At 40.1% G+C, this 18,205-nt stretch overlaps 1 protein-coding gene across 2 annotated transcripts in view; it reads left to right on the top strand.

The window, feature by feature from the left end:
* The window catches only part of cpxm2 (carboxypeptidase X (M14 family), member 2), a 31,939-nt gene that overhangs the window by 7,811 nt on the left and 5,923 nt on the right, over positions 1–18,205 (top strand). For both annotated transcript variants that reach the window (XM_063894097.1, XM_063894098.1), the window contains 10 exons: positions 2,007–2,108; positions 6,050–6,159; positions 7,944–8,083; positions 10,894–10,978; positions 12,188–12,338; positions 13,351–13,439; positions 15,455–15,578; positions 15,770–15,966; positions 16,689–16,868; positions 17,736–18,033. In XM_063894097.1, the coding sequence (XP_063750167.1) occupies positions 2,007–2,108; positions 6,050–6,159; positions 7,944–8,083; positions 10,894–10,978; positions 12,188–12,338; positions 13,351–13,439; positions 15,455–15,578; positions 15,770–15,966; positions 16,689–16,868; positions 17,736–18,033 (1,476 nt within the window). The remainder of the gene's footprint in view (positions 1–2,006; positions 2,109–6,049; positions 6,160–7,943; positions 8,084–10,893; positions 10,979–12,187; positions 12,339–13,350; positions 13,440–15,454; positions 15,579–15,769; positions 15,967–16,688; positions 16,869–17,735; positions 18,034–18,205) is intronic.

Below are 18,205 nucleotides of genomic sequence, written 5' to 3'. Positions count from 1 at the left end.
ACAAGGGAGTTGAATAGCTATAAACATCAGTTTCATGCTCTGTTTTGGAATTTCAAATTGTATGTTTAGTAATAAGGATATGTTTGGATCTAAACCATTGAAAAACATGTTACTAAGATGTAACCTTCTTTTTGTGTCCGCTTATTCTTTAAAATGAAATGTCAGACGTTGGAAGTCACAGGTTAGTATTTTGAAGATACTTCACCTCAAAGAAAACTATTGCGGCCCAGACCTCAAAGGAGCAGCTGAATTCAAATCACATGGTGGTGGATGTGCAGAGAGAAAACAAAATGATAATAACAGTGACCTCCTCTGGCTGTCTTCTCCTCCCTGAACGCATAGATCAGAGCCGTGTTTCTGTGTGGGATTAGCAGCCTCACCCACGGTAGAGGTCAGGACTGTGTTACATGTAGGGGCCAGAACACATGTGAAATCCACGTTTTTCCTAGAGCAGCCAGACACAGCAGAGCTCTCCTCTTATCGTCCACACAGTACAGCTCTGAGCTCTCTTTATGGGACCCTCAGCAGTCAGCAAATGCAGTTGCAGGTTCGTAGGGATGTCTGAGATCCTGCCAGCTGATTTGAGGACAGTAAAAGGCATGAGGACTTTCGGTTCGTTGGTGGCAGATAATTCAGAGCAGCTGTGTCGACCGTGAAATCATATTCCAGGAATCTGGATTCACGTGTCTCAGCAGAGATACCTGCTGCAGGTGGGGCTAAAGCAGGAGTATCATTACAGTCATATATGTAAAAAACACTGCTTCCCTTTGATATGGTTTGTTTATTTTATCTCTATCACACTACACATACTTGTAAGTATAAGGTGTGTGTGTGTGTGTGTGTGTGTGTGTGTGTGTGTGTGTGTGTGTGTGTGTGTGTGTGTGTGTGTGTGTGTGTGTGTGTGTGTGTGTGTGTGTGTGTGTGTGTGTGTGTGTGTGTGTGTGTGTGTGTGTGTGTGTGTAAAATTAATAAATGAATCCAGTTTTTAGATGTTAGTACTTAGATTTTTTCATTTTGTATTTTTTGTTTTCTACACCAAAGGCTTTTTCTTACCTTTTCTAAATGTATGGGGTAAAGGTTGTGAAACTTTATTAACCTGTATCGAAAACAGACATGAAAGCATAAAATGGTGTGTTTAATGGTCCTATAGGCCAAAAAACAGTGTGATATTGCCTAATTTGGGAGTTATCTTGAGTGAAGCTCAAACTCGTTTTCAAATATATTTTTCATTTATTCCAAAAGTGAACATGTAGAAGGAACTCCTTGCAGTAGGTTTTTTTTTTAAAGAATGGCTTTCAACTATAACTCAAAGCTCTGACACGTTTGATAGTTATTTTTAATGCTTAAAATGCTTATGGTTTTTATTGTGTTATTATTACTTTGATTATTATCTGTACTTCACCAACGTCTAAATCACATCTCCCTGTACAGTATATCCCTTACGCTGAACCACATAGCCTGGAGCATTGTTTTAGACTTAACCTGTCCCTAGAATGAGACGGGGATAAAGACTTTCAGATGTGAGAAGGATTGCTATTACGTGCCGTCTATGCTGACCTGGCTGTCAGTCAAATAAAAATCTCAAGCCTCACTGCAATTCACCCTGCCTCCATCCTGCCTTCTGTACATGGGGCTTCCATGACTGATTTAAACCTTAAGTGAGTTGTCTTATACATAGTATCAGTGTATTTTAGATCTTAAATGAGCATTGGCTTAGCCTCAGTGAGTGGGAGACATACATGATTAAAGGTATGGAGCACCACAGTTAAACGTTTTCAAATTCTGTGCCTGGAGATTGTCTCTTGGTTCAGACCCCAGATCCTGAATCTCTCCACATGTGTCTGACTGAATCCAGCCAAAGTTAGTTCTTTCCTGTGTCAACACTTCTCTCTCTGTGCACAACAATGAATCATAATTTTAAAGGTGATTTGATCTGTCAAATGTGCTTCTTTAAAACGGAAAAAGTTTGATTTATGTTCCTGCATTGATGTTATTTCCTTTCTTAGTAAAAACAGCCAACAAAAAGGCTGAGAAGACCAAGAAGGGCCCCTTGAAAACCCCAAACAGCATATCTGAAGGAGAAGGACAATACAACTCTATAAAAGAGGGTGAGTGAGCAACCGGTGACACTCACACTTGTTATGGAAAATTCATGATCTCATAAAAATTAATCCTCCCCCCGACGCGTTTGGATCACTTCTCAGCTTTCACGGGAGCCGTTAGGATGGGAAAAAAGAAACAAACTCTCTCAGAGATGACAAATATTTTGGAAAGGGCCGAGAGCATATGCTCATTTTTCAGGGAGCATATTTTCCCTGAGAGGAAAAGTCTGGCAATATAAGCTGATACTCTCAAAAGTGGTGTAAAGCTTCAGAGGCGCTGATGTCTTCTTTGCCTATGAAGCATTGTGTTTGGTTTCCTTGGATCACAATGTGTTTTCTAAACTGAAACCAGGATGCCCCTGTAGCCTTCATGTCAGGTCAGATGACAGATTAAACCCGCTTGACCGAGAGCGTGATTTAGAGCAGCTCACATGTGTTTTGACCTCAGACTTTCCACGACTCTCAACGTGGTGATATTGCCCTTGTTAAGATGTATTTACCCACTGTCAGACATTTATAACATAACGGTGAGCTGCATTTAATCATTCTGGGAGGATAGGAGAGGTTGTGGAGGCCAACTGTGAATTGATGTGTTTATGTTGAAGCTCTTGAAGGGAACCTACTGAGACAGACAGAGTGACTGCCTTTTTTAATTTGGCACTTGAGGATGGTAGCAGAAAGTTGGATATTCCTGCATGTTGGAAAATGGGAGCTTCATGCCGACACGCCTAGCACAAAGGAGCCAAAACAGTCAAGGTCTGGAAGGATCAGGCTCCCGAAATCATGTTTTCATGGATGAAACTCTGACTCAACATCAATCTGTTTTCCAAGTTTCTTTCAGCATCTTCTAGCTGACTTATGTAAAAAGACATACAATTTTCATCCATCCATAGCTGCATTACTTAGCTTCAGAAAATATGTTTAGCTGCCAAATGCTTGAGTATGCGACCATTGTTGGAGATGTAGCAGACCCTCAGTGCCTGCCACATCTACACATACCAAAACAATAGGGAACTCATTTAATGAGGATCTAAGACCGGGGATGATTCAAAAGGTTTGCTCAAGCAGATGTTTCACAGCTCATTCATTGTTCCCATTGGATGTAAAAGAAATGTGTTGAAACAAGATGTTTCCGCTCTGATATCACAGTTTGACACGCGCACAGTCAAGCTGCAGAGAAAGGGTTTGATGTCCAAAAAAAAATTACAATTGAAATTCCTAACTCATGATCAATACAATACACTGTACGAAGAAACTTAATACTGTTGTTTTACTTGGTCTGGTATGACCGGTAGTTTATGTTTTGATCATTTTAGCTAATGTAATGTTTGTTAACTATCATCACCTAGTCATGCACCTACATTTGAATACTCTACTCACTTGGGAAATAAGATTTTTTTGCATCATGCAAAGCCTCAGGAGTAACATGGCAAGTGGCCTAGATTGGAACACATGAAGCACTGATGGACTGCTTTTACTTTTCTATTGCACATTATTGTTAAGACCAGCTGCTTGGATCATGAGTTAGTCCTAAAGGATTGCATTCAGATGGTTGAAAAAAGATTTAGGGCTTTGCAACATGAAAGGCACCATTTGAATGTTGTCCTGTAAACCTTGATCCTGCTCCGAGGGAAACAAGTAGATTGTGTGAATGCTTTATAGATACTATATAGCACACACTGTATATTCTTTATTGCTATATTGAGTTCCTGTGAATACTGCCCTAACGGCTTGTTAATCAGCCTAATGCTTCACTTTTACTGCAGAAATGAATTTCCTCTCGTTATATTATTTGCTTTATGGACCAAACATAAATTGTGTCATGCATGCACAGATTTTGGATGCTGATCTGTTTTCTGGCTGTTTTACAAATCCTGGTGCGTGTGATTGACAGTCTTCAGAGTTTCAGACATATCAGGCTGCTGGAACATATACCATCCAAGCCATCTTCCGTTATGGATAAAATATACACTTTACTGCAGAATTTGTCCAAGATCATATGCATAAATCCTATCCAGATTTACAGTACTTGGTAAAAAAAAGGATTTGTTTGTCTTGGTTGTGTGTGTTAGACTTTTGGGTGTTAATTCTAAGAAGGCAATCCTGGCTGTATGACAGCAGCATGTGCAGCATATGCTGCATGTACAAACAGACCGGTGCCCAATCGGAAATTCTTGCTCTGAAAGTAAAATGTGATCCAGAAAGTCTGCTAACAGAAGGATCTGACCCAAAGTGCCGTTGTGCTGCTAGGATTTCACATATCAACCTTGATTTCACTATTTTGCTCTCACTTGTTGACATCCATTGTTGTGTAAAGGATCTCACACAAAGAGCTCTATTTAGTGAAAACCAACTCTGCTTCTGCATTCACTTAAAGACAGGCATCTGTTCAAATGAACTGCAAACTCCCTCCAGCAGCAAATGAAAACATTCTTAAGTGATTTGCAGTTCTCTCTTTTTTTAAGACAGTTTTTTATCTCAAATAAAGGCAGAGGGCTTTGAAGGCTTCGGCGTGCCTGCCAAACCTTTTCTGTGGCATCAGTGGGTGTTACTGGATAATTGCCATACTCAAGGAGTTAATTACAAGATGATAAGTCAAATCAATGACTGCTAATTGGGGTCTTCTGCAATGCTAGTAAAGAATTTAATTCTGGGACTCTTGTATTGAATATTACTTATGTCCTTTTGTTTGGGCTGGGAGGATACCTGCACCGTACAGTATCATAATATACAGAAATGAAAATGGAAAACATGGAAAGTGGGAGCAAAGAATGAGAAGAAAAAAAAAAAAACCTGATGAGTTGTTAGCGTTGTCATCAATGTAATTTTAGCTTGGAGACTTGAAAAAACTGAATAGAGCAGAGTTTGGAACATGTTAATCACACAGGGGGGCATTATCATTTTTAGTTATGCGAACTGTAGGATCCAGAGCTTCTGGTTCTGACTCACACTATGAACTAAAAGTCACATTCAAGCCTCTGCTGATTTAATGTCTTCCTTTGTTTAAAATGTATTTATTGATTTCCCAACTTTATGGAAGAGCAGTTTCAAAATTGCTTATGTGCTCTAAGGGAATTATAGTGCAAACGTTTTGAGCATTTACACATTCATTATCTTTTAGCTGTCTGTCAGTTTTGCTGCTAAAAAAACCCACTCAGTCGAGCATGCATACCAGTTTTGAAAAAGTTCCGTCAATGCATAAGAGACCTTTCAGCAATCCAAGAAGCCCTCTTTTGAAATATCCCCCTTTGATCAAATTATATATCTTTTTCCAATGCCTTTAAAAAAGCTTGACAGGTTTGCAACTGTAGCTTCTGCAATTTCCATTTTCTCCATTTCATAAGATTGCTTTAGTCATACAATTTAATCATGCATTCAGGGTGCAGTTAGATGGCTGTGAGAGGCGTACATTGCAAAACTACAAACAGGAGTGTTCATAGTGTATAGTCATTAATCATCCATGAAAAGTGGCACATTTTAAAATTCATAGCACTTTACACATCAAAGCCTCAAACTCGCTGGGGAGGTCCCCCTTTTATGGTTTGATTTTCCAAGTTTTGAGATAATTAGTTGTTTATGGACAGAAGTATAAAATGTTTGATACACATGAACTTCTGTTTAATTCAAAGTGTGGATACTGTATGTATGGGATCAAATAAGCTGAAAAGTTTGAGAACAATAACTCGTTTCACCTCATCAGAATAGAACTGTTCATTGTTTATGAGTTGACTTCATTGCATTTGTCTATAGAGTACCTGTATGCTATATTCTCAATAAAACAGTACAGCTGCTGTCTTGTTTGCTTCACACATTTGATCATAAAAAGTCTAAATTGCTCATTATTTAGTACTCAGGAGCTGTACTGTGCAGAGAGCAACCATACTGTAGCAATGCAACACACAATGATACATACCATCACAGGCTAATTTGTCTTTCTCATTACCCAGAATGCCCTCCCATGGGACTGGAAACACTGAAGATTGATGATTTCCAGCTTCATGCTTCATCCACGAAACGCTACGGCCTTGGTGCACACAGAGGTCGTCTCAACATTCAGGTGGGACAGGAATGTAAAATGATGTTAGCTTGGGCAAGCTTGCCAAAAATGTTTCCATTGCATTACACCCTGGGCAACTTCACCTTTTTCTTGGCCTTTTCAATGGAAGATTCGTTTTTCCCCACACAAAGCAGCAATAAAAAGTAAATATGATCTAGAGATAGCATCTTTTAATTTTGGCATTCATTTGGGTTGTTATTAAAGCTCCATGAAAAGATGTCAGCTGCCATCACTTGCTTTTCAGCTCACAGGTATTTTAGTATTCAACTCAAAAAGGACATTAAAAGTGTTGCTGTCAAAATAGGGTCCAATCCCCAAGCCTTTGGGCATTGGGGGGAAGAGGCATTTCCTGTGAGTGCAAGCTGTGCTTTGAGGATATTAGCATGTGTGCGGTGTCATTGTGCAGGCTGCACTCTGAATCATACAATTAATGAAACGCACACACACACACACACACACACACACACACACACACACACACTCTAAATCCCCAAATACAGGCAGTATGTTTCATGAAACCAACAAAACAAAGGATTTGATATTTGGTGTGTGTGTGTGTGTGTGTGTGTGTGTGTGTGTGTGTGTGTGTGTGTGTGTGTGTGTGTGTGTGTGTGTGTGTGTGTGTGTGTGTGTGTGTGTGTGTGTGTGTGTGTGTGTGTGTGTGTGTGTGTGTGTGTGTGTGTGTGTGTGTGTGTGTGTGTGTGTGTGTGTGCGGTAAGGGATCTTCCTCTCAGGGGATCAGAGAGGGGCAGAGATAGAGTCCAGAACATGTATCTGTATATCAGTGAAAACAACATAGAAAGCAGATGTTGTCTGTTGAATCGGGCCTGGGGCCAGGGAGCTTGCTTTGTTTCCACTTTTGATGCGGTTTAGGTTTGTTAAGATTCAAGCAACCAACACCTTGTGTTGAATTTAACTTTCTTATAGAGGATTCATACTGGATCACCGGTTTAGAAAGTTAAAAACAGCATACTTATATTTCCACAAAATGCTAATAATGGCTGACAATGCTGGGATATGTTCTATGTGTTTATTTATTTCAAGTAAATAGTTCATTCAACAGTAAACCTAGACGTGCATTTTTGCTTTAGGAAATTAAGGTAAGGCAGCTGAACACTTACCTCTTACAATCTAAATATTTTCAACTTCATATGAACAGGATTCAAAACGTTGATGAAATGTTAACACCGTATAAATAATTGAAGCTGAGCATATAGTTCATAAAACCCATAACTGGTTTTAGAAAATGAAAAAGGATTATACTTAAATTCAGAATATGTTCTCATGTTGCATCAGTACACCTGAACAGTTTAATGCTGAGAAATCAGAATCAGAAATCCTTTATTAGTCCCACAGCGGGGACATTTACAAAATGAATAACAGAGAAGCTCAGACAGTCATCCCTGTCTCACAGATGTGTTCTGCGTTCATTCCTGTAACTCAACTTCACTGGTTTTGTTTCTGCCCTCGTTCACTCCATATAGATTGATACCTTCTAGTTTGATTGATGGATCCTGTACGTGTTTTATAAAATGTACAGTCCATGTTAGAAAACACCTGTATTTATTGTAGATCATATGGACAGAAAGTTAACTGTTGGAGGCTCAAATTTCACTATTCACTATTCACCCCCAATATAGTGACCTTTTTTAATAATTTAACAAACACAAGCAAAGAGTCGGCAAGCATTTCAAGACTGTGTGTGTATCCTTACATGGACTGTGTGTTAGTATTTCCACAAATGGACTCAAATTCTGCTCCATATGGCTGTTTCTGGCATACAGGCTGGCATCTACGAAGATGACCTATATGACGGGGCCTGGTGCGCTGGGAGAGATGACCCGCTGCAGTGGTTCGAGGTGGATGCCCGGAGACTGACGAAGTTCACGGGGGTCATCACACAAGGCAGAAGCTCCCTCTGGTCGTGAGTAGGAATCCCCCAGGCGTGCATGGAGAGTTGCAAATGGATGAGGATAGGGATTTTCTTGTGCAAGCTAATTTAGAAGTATAATTGTGATCATTGATTGATTTTGTGCCCTTTTTTGCATGACAAACCCATAGATAGATGTAAAATCATTTCACTCAAAACCACAAATTTCAACCTCACGTGCTGCTAGAGGAAACACGTGGCCATCAAAAAAGTCATTAGGGCTCATTTTGTGGTATTAAATGTTGTACAGACATTAATTATGACCAGAAAATGAACCGTGCAATGGTAAGATAAAGTTGTTTGTTATCAAAGTAATGCACAAACAACATTGCTACCCATGCTGAAACTGAAATGTTGACTTTAATTAACTGTATTAGGTTAGTTGAAAGCTAAAATATCAAGTTTAAATGAAAAATATGAGGATCAACTCAATATTGTTGCTTTCAACTAACCTAATACAGTTAGATGAAATGTATTGACATTATACATTTCATCAGAGTCAACTCTTCAGTTTTTTCAGTGCAGAGAGCCATGTTGCTTATATTGATAAATTAAATCCAAATAAAGTAAATGGCTAAGAATCTAATTGCATATGGCATGAGTTTCAAATTAACTGTGGGGAATGATGTAAATGTAAGCAAACAGCTACATTGCTCCAGAACTTTAAATGAGTTGGATTTTCCTGTAAATCCAACTGGAACATTTGACTCCACTACTATAAACAAAACAAGCTTTCCAATCCGCATGGCTCTGAACCTTCACTGGTGTTTGCCCTTTTCACAAGTCTTTTTTCTGATCCCCTCACTGTGGGATTAAGGATTTATGAGTTTGATTGATTGGAGTGCAGACCCTTAAAAGGTCATTTCATTATCAAAATAACAAAGAAAAGATTTTACTGCACAGTAAGCTTGTTCACACTGATGACAAGAAGGGATTATATTATAAACTGTACACATTTCCACTTTAATTATATCTACAGTAGGTCTTTACGTGCTATAAGACGGGATGAGTCTGTGCACGGCTATTGTTGTCTGTGAAGTTAAGATATAAATGATATTACTGGTTTCCATGGCAATTTATGTACCTATCATCCAAATACAAAGGGAAGGGTAAAGTCTCACCTCCCACTGCCTTATGGAGGAGTCTGCCAGGGCTTTTTTAGGCATGCATTTAGTCTCTGACATCCCTATTGCTTTAATAATTGTGCCAGTGCAGGATCTATTATTTTAATACAGTATATTCAAGGGAAACTTTAAAATATCTGGGTGGAATTGTACTAGTTTTAGTTAATCAAGCACAGAGGCAATATTGGTTTAACTTTACCCAGAATTAATCTTAATTAACCAGGGTCATTTTTTCACTTTAGGAAAAAACAACAACAGCTGCTGTACACATTTTCCTCTCCCCTCTACTTTGACTTTGCTTGGTAATAATGCGATTCTGACAACTTTTGGCCTTTGCACTTCCTAATTGGAAGGGTGGGCACAGATTTCTGGCAACTGCTGTGTAGTTAGAGAGCATGGGGAGTTACTTTATCAGGCTGTTTGTAATTTTCCTTCAAGACAAGCACAATCTGAGGGTGCAGAAGACACCGATGCCTGAGACAGAATTTCTCCCGCAATTAGCTCTGTAGGGCATGTTACTGTCGACAGAGCCAACTCAGGGGTTTCTGTCTATAACAGAGCTTTAATTAGCAGAACTGGGAATTCTTACTAGGCCTGACCAGCTCAGCACTGATGTCTTTATCCAGAAGCATGGGAGTCACTGTCATCCCACATATTGCTCACAGAGCTCTCTCTGGCGTGATGGGACAGTAAATCACCAGTGAAGTGTGTTTGCTATACAAAACCTCTGTGCTCTACCTAAGATACTTTGAATCAAAGAAACTCCTGATGTTTTAGCTTCACAACTCCAATTTTAAGAGTATACCAATATGTTTTGTATTGTACAGGAATTGAGGGAAGTCGAAACATGCCTGAGAAGTATGTCAAACACACCAACATGGTTTCCTTTAATGTTTACTGCACTGTTTAAATGTCAGAACACATGCGATGCTACTTTGCATTCACAATAACATCACCCACATATGAAATTCTGTTTATTAGGTTAGGTTGTAGATACCTAAATCACCACCAGCAATTCAATTTCTCTAGTGGTTTAAATGACTATTTGAATGAATGAAGTGAATCAAAACTCAGTCTGATTATTGTGCCAAAAGGGGCAGGAGTGGTCTAGTCTGTAGGGACTTGGACTTTGGTCTGAAGGGTTGCCGGTTCACGTTCCGATCGGAACAAGAAATACGGTGCCTGGACTGGTGTTGGAGAGGATCACCTCCTGGGCCACTGCTGAGGTGCCCTTGAACAATGCCCCAACCGCTACCTGCTCTGCTATGGATCTTCTCGATGCATGTATACTGTAACTGTGTGAATTGTGTGATTTTACGGCTGCATGTGCATGTTTATAACAAAACAGAGTGGAGAACTGAATTTCCTCTTCGGGGGATCAATAAAGCTCCTGTCTTCTTCGAAAGTTTCCTTGTATTCAAAACCAAAACTTGCCCAGCTAAAATGAAAACCATATGCGTGGCAAACTTCTCTTTTGCTCATATTCCAAAACTTGCAATGACACGCTCAAGTGACACTTCTAATATTTCCCTGACCTCCCATTGTCCTGTTTCGAAACAGACTTCATCCCTGTGAGCATTAAGCCTGTCTGGCCATGTGCTAAGAGACTTTCTCACAGTCACCTCATTTGCATTAAATTCATCCCTGAGAGGATATTCCTTTTCTTCCTCACGCTAACAGGAGCGATTGGGTGACCTCATACAAGGTCATGGTGAGCAATGACAGTCACACCTGGATAACACTGAAGAACGGCTCAGAGGACATGGTGAGTAACAATCATGGCATTTAGAAACTACTATCTCCATATATCTTAGCAGTAGACAATTATCATCAGGCTTTTAAACTCGAGCATTATTGCTCCTTCTCTAGATTCATATGGAGTTGTGTTTAGTATGTCCCTTGTTGACTGGAACATCATAGAACAAGGTATATTGCCAAAGAGCAATTACAGAGAAACATTTAGATCTCTGATAATTTCCGGGCTTAATGAGCTGGAAGGCAGTCTTAAACATTGATGATCTCAAGCAGATGGGAACTTCCTCCTGGCTCATCATCAAAGATACATTACGCACTTGATGACATTGAATAAAATCCAAACACAAAATGATATTGACAACAATCTAAAGCAACAGCTGAGAGGCATTTGACCTGTAAAATAATAAAACTATTATCCATAAACATGCAGATCAGATGATGTTTTTGAAGAAAATCATATCCTTGCTACTCTCTACTGCTTTTTACATCACAGCTAATGAGATTTTGCTCAAACTGTACACTGCTGCGGCAGCTGATGTCACAGATGTGGGAGAGTATGCCCCACAGTCATTTAGTCTACAAGGTACAAACTCCCACTCACTCTCACCTTAAAAGCCAAATGCCAAACTGCACTGTTTGTCTTGCAAAATGCCAAAAGGTGCAGAGAAGAACCATAATGTTTTGAATGTATAATAAGCTCACAGTTGTATCACATCCTACGGGTGCATGTGTCTGTGTTTGATTAAGAGTTATGAGGACCCAAACAGCATTACAGTGTGCATGTTCTAACTGAATTTGTTCTATTTAAAGCGTTTTTACATCTGCTGTATGTAGTCCTATCCTTTACACATGGTGACTAATGTTGTTTATTTATTAGGCTGCGGTTTTAATCTCATCTGCGACAATGTATGACATTCTGAGCTACATTCGCATAATGTAAAGATTTTGGTTAAAAGGCATTGTCCATGACAAATACACTAATAAACTACAAAGGCACTCATACAGTGTAGCCCCTTTATTTGGATACAATCCAAAATGTAATGGATTCTTTCTTGAAACACCTTTCCACCAAGAATGTATTCCTGATGGCAAAAAGATAAACTAACCAACCAGAAACAAAACCGTCTTGTTGAAGTTAAAATAATAAAATAACTAAGGTTTACTTCACACAGAAACACTTTTCTGATTACTCTCTGAATGGCTGTGTTTGCCTCAGTAGATCTTTGTTGGCAACAGGGAAAAGGAAATCCCAGTCCGGAACATCTTCCCAGTGCCAGTGCTCGCCAGATACATCCGAGTCAACCCTCGCGCCTGGTTTCGCATCGGCAACATCTGTATGAGAGTGGAGATCCTTGGCTGTCCTATGCCAGGTGACGGGTTTGTATGGACAAAGAAGACACATTAATTATTTTTGCCAAACAAGAGTTAAACATCAGAATAATATATGATGTGGGACTGGTCCAGAAGGGAAGCAATCATGCTCTCAGAGACACATCTATAAGCGACATCAACATAGACGGCATCACTGTTTGAAAAAAAAGAAAATCTGATCAAATACTGCTTTGGTTTGGTCTGGAAAAGGCATGAACTCCGCTTGGATATGGTTAGAGAAAACATCTTTGGTTAATATATCTACGTCTAAATATATAGGTTGGAGGTCTTTGGTCTTCAAGCGTACTTGGTTACGGTTAGCAGAAGACAGCCGTCATGAGTTATAAAAAACTATGTTGCCTGTCGGTAGGAAATGGAAAATGGTCCATTTTAAAGTCCTGTGTCTTAAAGGCTGCACACCCATGCGTCATGTTACCAATTTAAAAAGTAAATCCTAGGAGCTCACTAGGGACCTTTGGGGTTTTTCACGTTTCGACCGTTTTGGCTGTGGTAACGGCTATTGCACACATTTTGGCAAGGATGTGAGGGTTATCATTTTTTCTTCTAATTTTGGCACTTCAAACTCAGCTCCTTTAATACATCTCTAATGAATGTGTAGCCAAAACACTGCCAGAAAAAGTCCTTTTGAGGACAAAGATGTCCCCATAGAAACCAGTTAAAACCACATATTTTGATTTGAGGGCCCAACGGACAAAAACATGCATTCTAATATAAAAGGCGTTTTTTTAAACTATTTTTCAACAGAAGCAAATTTCTCATATATGCCCTTTGTAATACAACCCCATGCTTTTGTTCTTGTTTCCAGCACACATACACAAATGCAATGTTGTTGCTGTATCTGATTCTTTGTATACCAAATATAAAATGAACATAAGTAGAGGAGAGAGCAGGTGCTTTTATAGTCTCTACGTACCTTACATGACTGGTCACTCCTTTCCTCTGTTCATAAAAATAACTCATCTCTTTTATATGTTTTCTTCTTCCCCACAGATCCAAATAATTATTACCACAGACGCAATGAAGTCATAACAACGGACGACTTGGACTTCAGACACCACAGCTACAAAGAAATGAGGCAGGTGAGTCACGGAAAACAAAAGATATCAGCCGCCTGCTTATTCAAAGACACCAGAGCATGAAGCAATAAAACATCTTGTGTGACTGCGAGCCAACACCAGACAACTTGTGTCCTCTGTAAGAACAAAGTGAAGTGAGCACTGCCAGCCGCATGAAAATGCATTAAGCACCTCCTGGGTCGTGTCATTACTTATTCATATAGTTGTCATGAACAGTAGCCTGCGTGTACCGAGAAGGAGGACAGCTGTATTTGTCACTTGCTACACCGTGACTGAGTGGATGTGAGGGTACAAGTGCTTTGAATTACAATCGTATAAAATGTGGCAAACCGTGGACTACATGTGTCCTAAACTGCTGTTATTATTCACCATAAGGCTCCAATTAATGCTCAGAGCGTATGGCTCATTGTTAAGCTTTTGTTCCCTTGTTTGACGGACTGAAACGTCAAGAATATCAAAATATATTTAATGTATTTTAATCTTTCTGTCCCTTTGAGAATAATATATGCGTCATGCAGGGTATCCTGCCTCAATAGACCATCACAAAGAAAAAATGCCTATTTTTAAACGAAGCCTTTCACTCTTGACATTTCTTTCCTTCATGCAGGTGCCTGGTACCCTATATTCCCCTGCTACACAGCAGTTAAAATAGCTCTGCTCGAACCTCAAAGTGGAATTGCCTAGTGTGGCTCCTCAAATAAAGTGCAAGCCCCATGAGATGAGTGAACATATTTTATATTGCTCAAGGACTGCCCTTTTTTTTAGAACACCCCTGCTGGTGATGTAGTAACCATGGGATGACTGATATTATCAGAGCGTGGACAGTTTTAAGACATTATGAAATAGGTGGAAAATGAGTTTTCCACATTCTTCAATTAGGAACATGATATAAATAGTTTGAGATTACCCTGTTACAAGACATTTTCTTTATTGATGTTGGTTTAATTAAAAAGTCACTGCAAGCTAGTTACAACACATTCTAAGCCGTTCAGTTATAGACCGAAAAAATAAATGCTACTAGGTGATGAAAATATTGAAGGAAGTGATTATATCCAGAATCAAAGACAGGATGTTATACATTGATCCTGGTAAACACAATCCAGGTATATTTACCAGGGGAATCCTCTGCTTTATTAAATTGGCAGCGAGAATGTCATTGCCGAATTTTAATCCTCTGTTAACAAAACCAGATGTTTGTTTAATGATTTATTTGGTTAGAAAAGTCAAGATTCAGCTCCGATTTAATTAAAACCCCATCACTCCTGACTGTGTAATGACTTCTGCCACAGCTGGAAGAACAACTAAACACAGATTTCTGCACAGCTTGTTAGTGTTTTTCCTGTTGCTCTTCCTCTCTGTGTCTCCCCTCATGCCCACATGGGTAAGTGATAGTGGGTGCCATTTTAATCAGCTCTTCCACAAGCCTGTCTTCGTAATTACCCTGACTGCCTTTCCACACAGCCCCCCCCCCCCCCCTTTCATCTGCTAGAGTGTTATTAAAAAGATCTGTGACAAGGCACTTTGATATTGGTTTAAAAATTTCAATAACATAGAAAGATTACTTTGTACAAATTTGAAGCTCCGAAAAAAACGACCACAAAATAAAAATACTTAAAAGCAAGATTTAAAGTTAACGTTTTTGCACTGTTAAGCACAATATTCCTCAGTAATTAAGGAACAGTCCAAAAAAACAAAATCTTAAATATTATTTATTCATTTGATTGACAGTAGGCAAAAGGCCCCAGTGCAGTTAAGCCCCGCCCACTCTCACTCCATTGACTTTGTGTTGCTTGAACCTGTCTCCTTGACTCTCACGGATGCTAACAAACAACAAAAAGGGTTTTGTCAGAATACTTTTGGGTACATTTCATTTACTCATGATTGTCAATAAGTATAAGTACCTATTAGCAGCAAAATGTTCTTCAAGCCCATGAAAACACATTACATATTCCTTGCTTGATGTCCATTAGTTAATGCAAACACTTGAATGCTGATGCTTCATTATTTCCCTCCAACAGCTTATGAAGGTTGTCAATGAAATGTGCCCCAATGTCACACGGATCTATAACATAGGAAAGAGCCACAGTGGGCTCAAGCTGTATGCCATAGAGATTTCTGACAACCCGGGAGAGCATGAAGTTGGTGAGTATGGTCTGCTTTATTTAAGCAAGACTTATTATAAAATAATAACAACATCAGAGATATCACACCGCGTTCCTTGGAACATTTTCCTCTATGTCGTGTACGTGCTGTTGCAATGATTGCATATTTAATCTCCTTCTTTCTCCACCCCTTACCCTAAATCTCTCCTCTCGTTTGAACCTGTTGACCAGGTGAACCAGAGTTTCGTTACACTGCAGGTTCCCATGGCAACGAGGTGCTTGGACGTGAGCTGCTCCTTCTTCTGATGCAGTTCATGTGTCTGGAGTATCTGTCCGGCAACGAGCGGATACGTCACCTGGTGGAGGAGACCAGAATCCATCTACTGCCATCTGTCAACCCCGATGGGTACGAGAAAGCCTTTGAAGTGGTAGGTCTGCAAGGAAGCCATTAGTGACCACATATGAGGCACTGGTCTCTGGTGGGAACAGCACCATATCTGTTGATAAGTCTTCTCACGATTAGAGCACATGTGGTGCGTGCTGGAAAACTGGTTCAAATGATCTGGTGGAAAATATGAACTGTCCTGATGGACTACCAGATTAAAGGGACAATATTCATGAACACAAAATACAGTAGATCCAGACAAGTAAAGATCAAAAGCAAGCCAGACACTGTTCGGTTGCTTTAGTCAATGGCTTCATGTCATACATTGATTTCTAAATGCACATTACGTACTGTAAAGCGTTGTCCTTCAAAAGTGAACTACGTGTTAGCTTGGACTTGAATTTGCGGCATACAAAAAGACCATTGAAGGGCCAGTTGTTTTGTATTTCAACTAATTAATACTCACATTTTAACTTTAAGTCTTACTTAGAACATGTGGTTGTGGTGCACTTCCTCCTCTTGTGACCGAATTGAGTATTACAATAACAAAACAAAACAAAATAATCCTGACCAAAGCCTCAGAGATACTTTTTTTTAAAGTTCTTTGAAAGCTTTTTCTGGCAAATCTTTTTTTCCTCTTGTTCTTAAGTGGTACGAACAGAGACATCTTTTATACCAGACCTCTAACTATAACAACCAGATGTTTGACTTCTGTGCAGTTTTTCTTAAATTTTTATCCCATTTGTATTATTTTTTTTTGCCCAGGGTTCAGAGCTCAGCGGATGGTCTCTGGGTCGATGGAGCAATGACGGTATAGACATTCACCATAACTTCCCCGATCTCAACTCCATACTCTGGGAAGCCGAGGCTAAGAAGTGGATCCCTCGGAAAATGTTCAACCACCATGTGCCCACCCCAGAGTGGTACCTGTCCAAAAACGCCTCAGTGAGTCTGATAGACTGTTATATACTATTGTAAATGCATTCAATTGTGTATATTTCAGCAACACTAAGGGAAAGGCATACAATTATAAGATGATGGCTTATGGAAATGCCACATAAATCTGCCCAAAAAGCTTGAACTCAACTTCAACACCTGAGAGATGTCTAGCATTCCACAGTGACCTTTATTTTGTGACATATGTATAGCAGTGTCAAATTTGTTCCTAAAAGTGCTTCATCTTTAATAATGTGATTGCCGTTTAGTTTCCAGTGTTTTTTAATTACAGGTGACAAATTATGTCTCAATGTCCTTATCCTGTGCTCCTGCTTTCTGAAAGAGGGTAAGGCATCCTCATGAGCATAACACCGCTGTCTATTTAGGGAAAAGCGGATGCATTTGTGATGAAGAGGCGGTGAGCTGAAATAGACCCGACGATCTATTAAAAGCTCATCCTCACTTGTGTTTTGACGTTACCGAGAGCCCAAAGCCTCCAGAATAGCTGCTGCAGCTGCAGAGCTGGGATCCCCATCTGGGCTCAGGAAGCTGTGAAAGCTCACCTCGCTCGCTTCAGCAGCGCTTTGAGATAGAAGGGCCGGTTTAATTATGAGTCCAAACAGCAGTGGCATTCCCTTAAGTCAATACAAGCCATAGGATACAGGCTGGTTTGCCGCCTCTTAAAAAAATGGTTGACTTTTCAGAATAAATCTTAGTGAAATTAGTTTACAGCGTGTGAACAGTCTTTATCACTCCCTCCTGAGAGCACGCTGCCATGTAATTTCTTTCAGTGCAAGCACGTTCATTTGGCAATCACAATACTAACATGATTGCTCGAATTAGATTATCCTCCCCTCTCATGTGTCCCTGCTGTAGGTTGCCGTGGAGACAAGGGCTCTGATCGCATGGATGGAGAAGTTGCCCTTTGTGCTTGGAGGCAACATCCAGGGAGGGGAGCTGGTGGTGACCTTCCCTTACGACAAAACTCGCTCCCATGGCGTGGGCAGGGAGCAGACCCCCACGCCTGATGACCACAGCTTCCGCTGGCTGGCCTTCTCCTACGCCTCCACCCACCGCCTCATGACTGCAGCCAACCAAAGGGTTTGCCACACAGAGGATTTCGCCAAGGAGGACGGCACCATCAACGGAGCGTCATGGCACACAGCGGCTGGCAGTTAGTGTCCATAGCTGTTGGGTGTTTTTTTCTCTGATCCTTGCTCTGTGTTATTCAGGATTTCTGTGCTCAGCTCTGATCCTTTGAGCTGCAGCTTTGTTTTTCACACATCTGCATATTCAGAAAAGGGCGCCTTTTGCTGTTTTTAACTGGAAGCATCATGTAAGAATTC

The sequence above is a fragment of the Eleginops maclovinus genome, chromosome 10 (assembly GCF_036324505.1).
Source record: "Eleginops maclovinus isolate JMC-PN-2008 ecotype Puerto Natales chromosome 10, JC_Emac_rtc_rv5, whole genome shotgun sequence".
Taxonomy (NCBI): Eukaryota; Metazoa; Chordata; class Actinopteri; order Perciformes; family Eleginopidae; genus Eleginops; species Eleginops maclovinus.
This window is presented reverse-complemented; position numbering and strand designations above follow the sequence as displayed.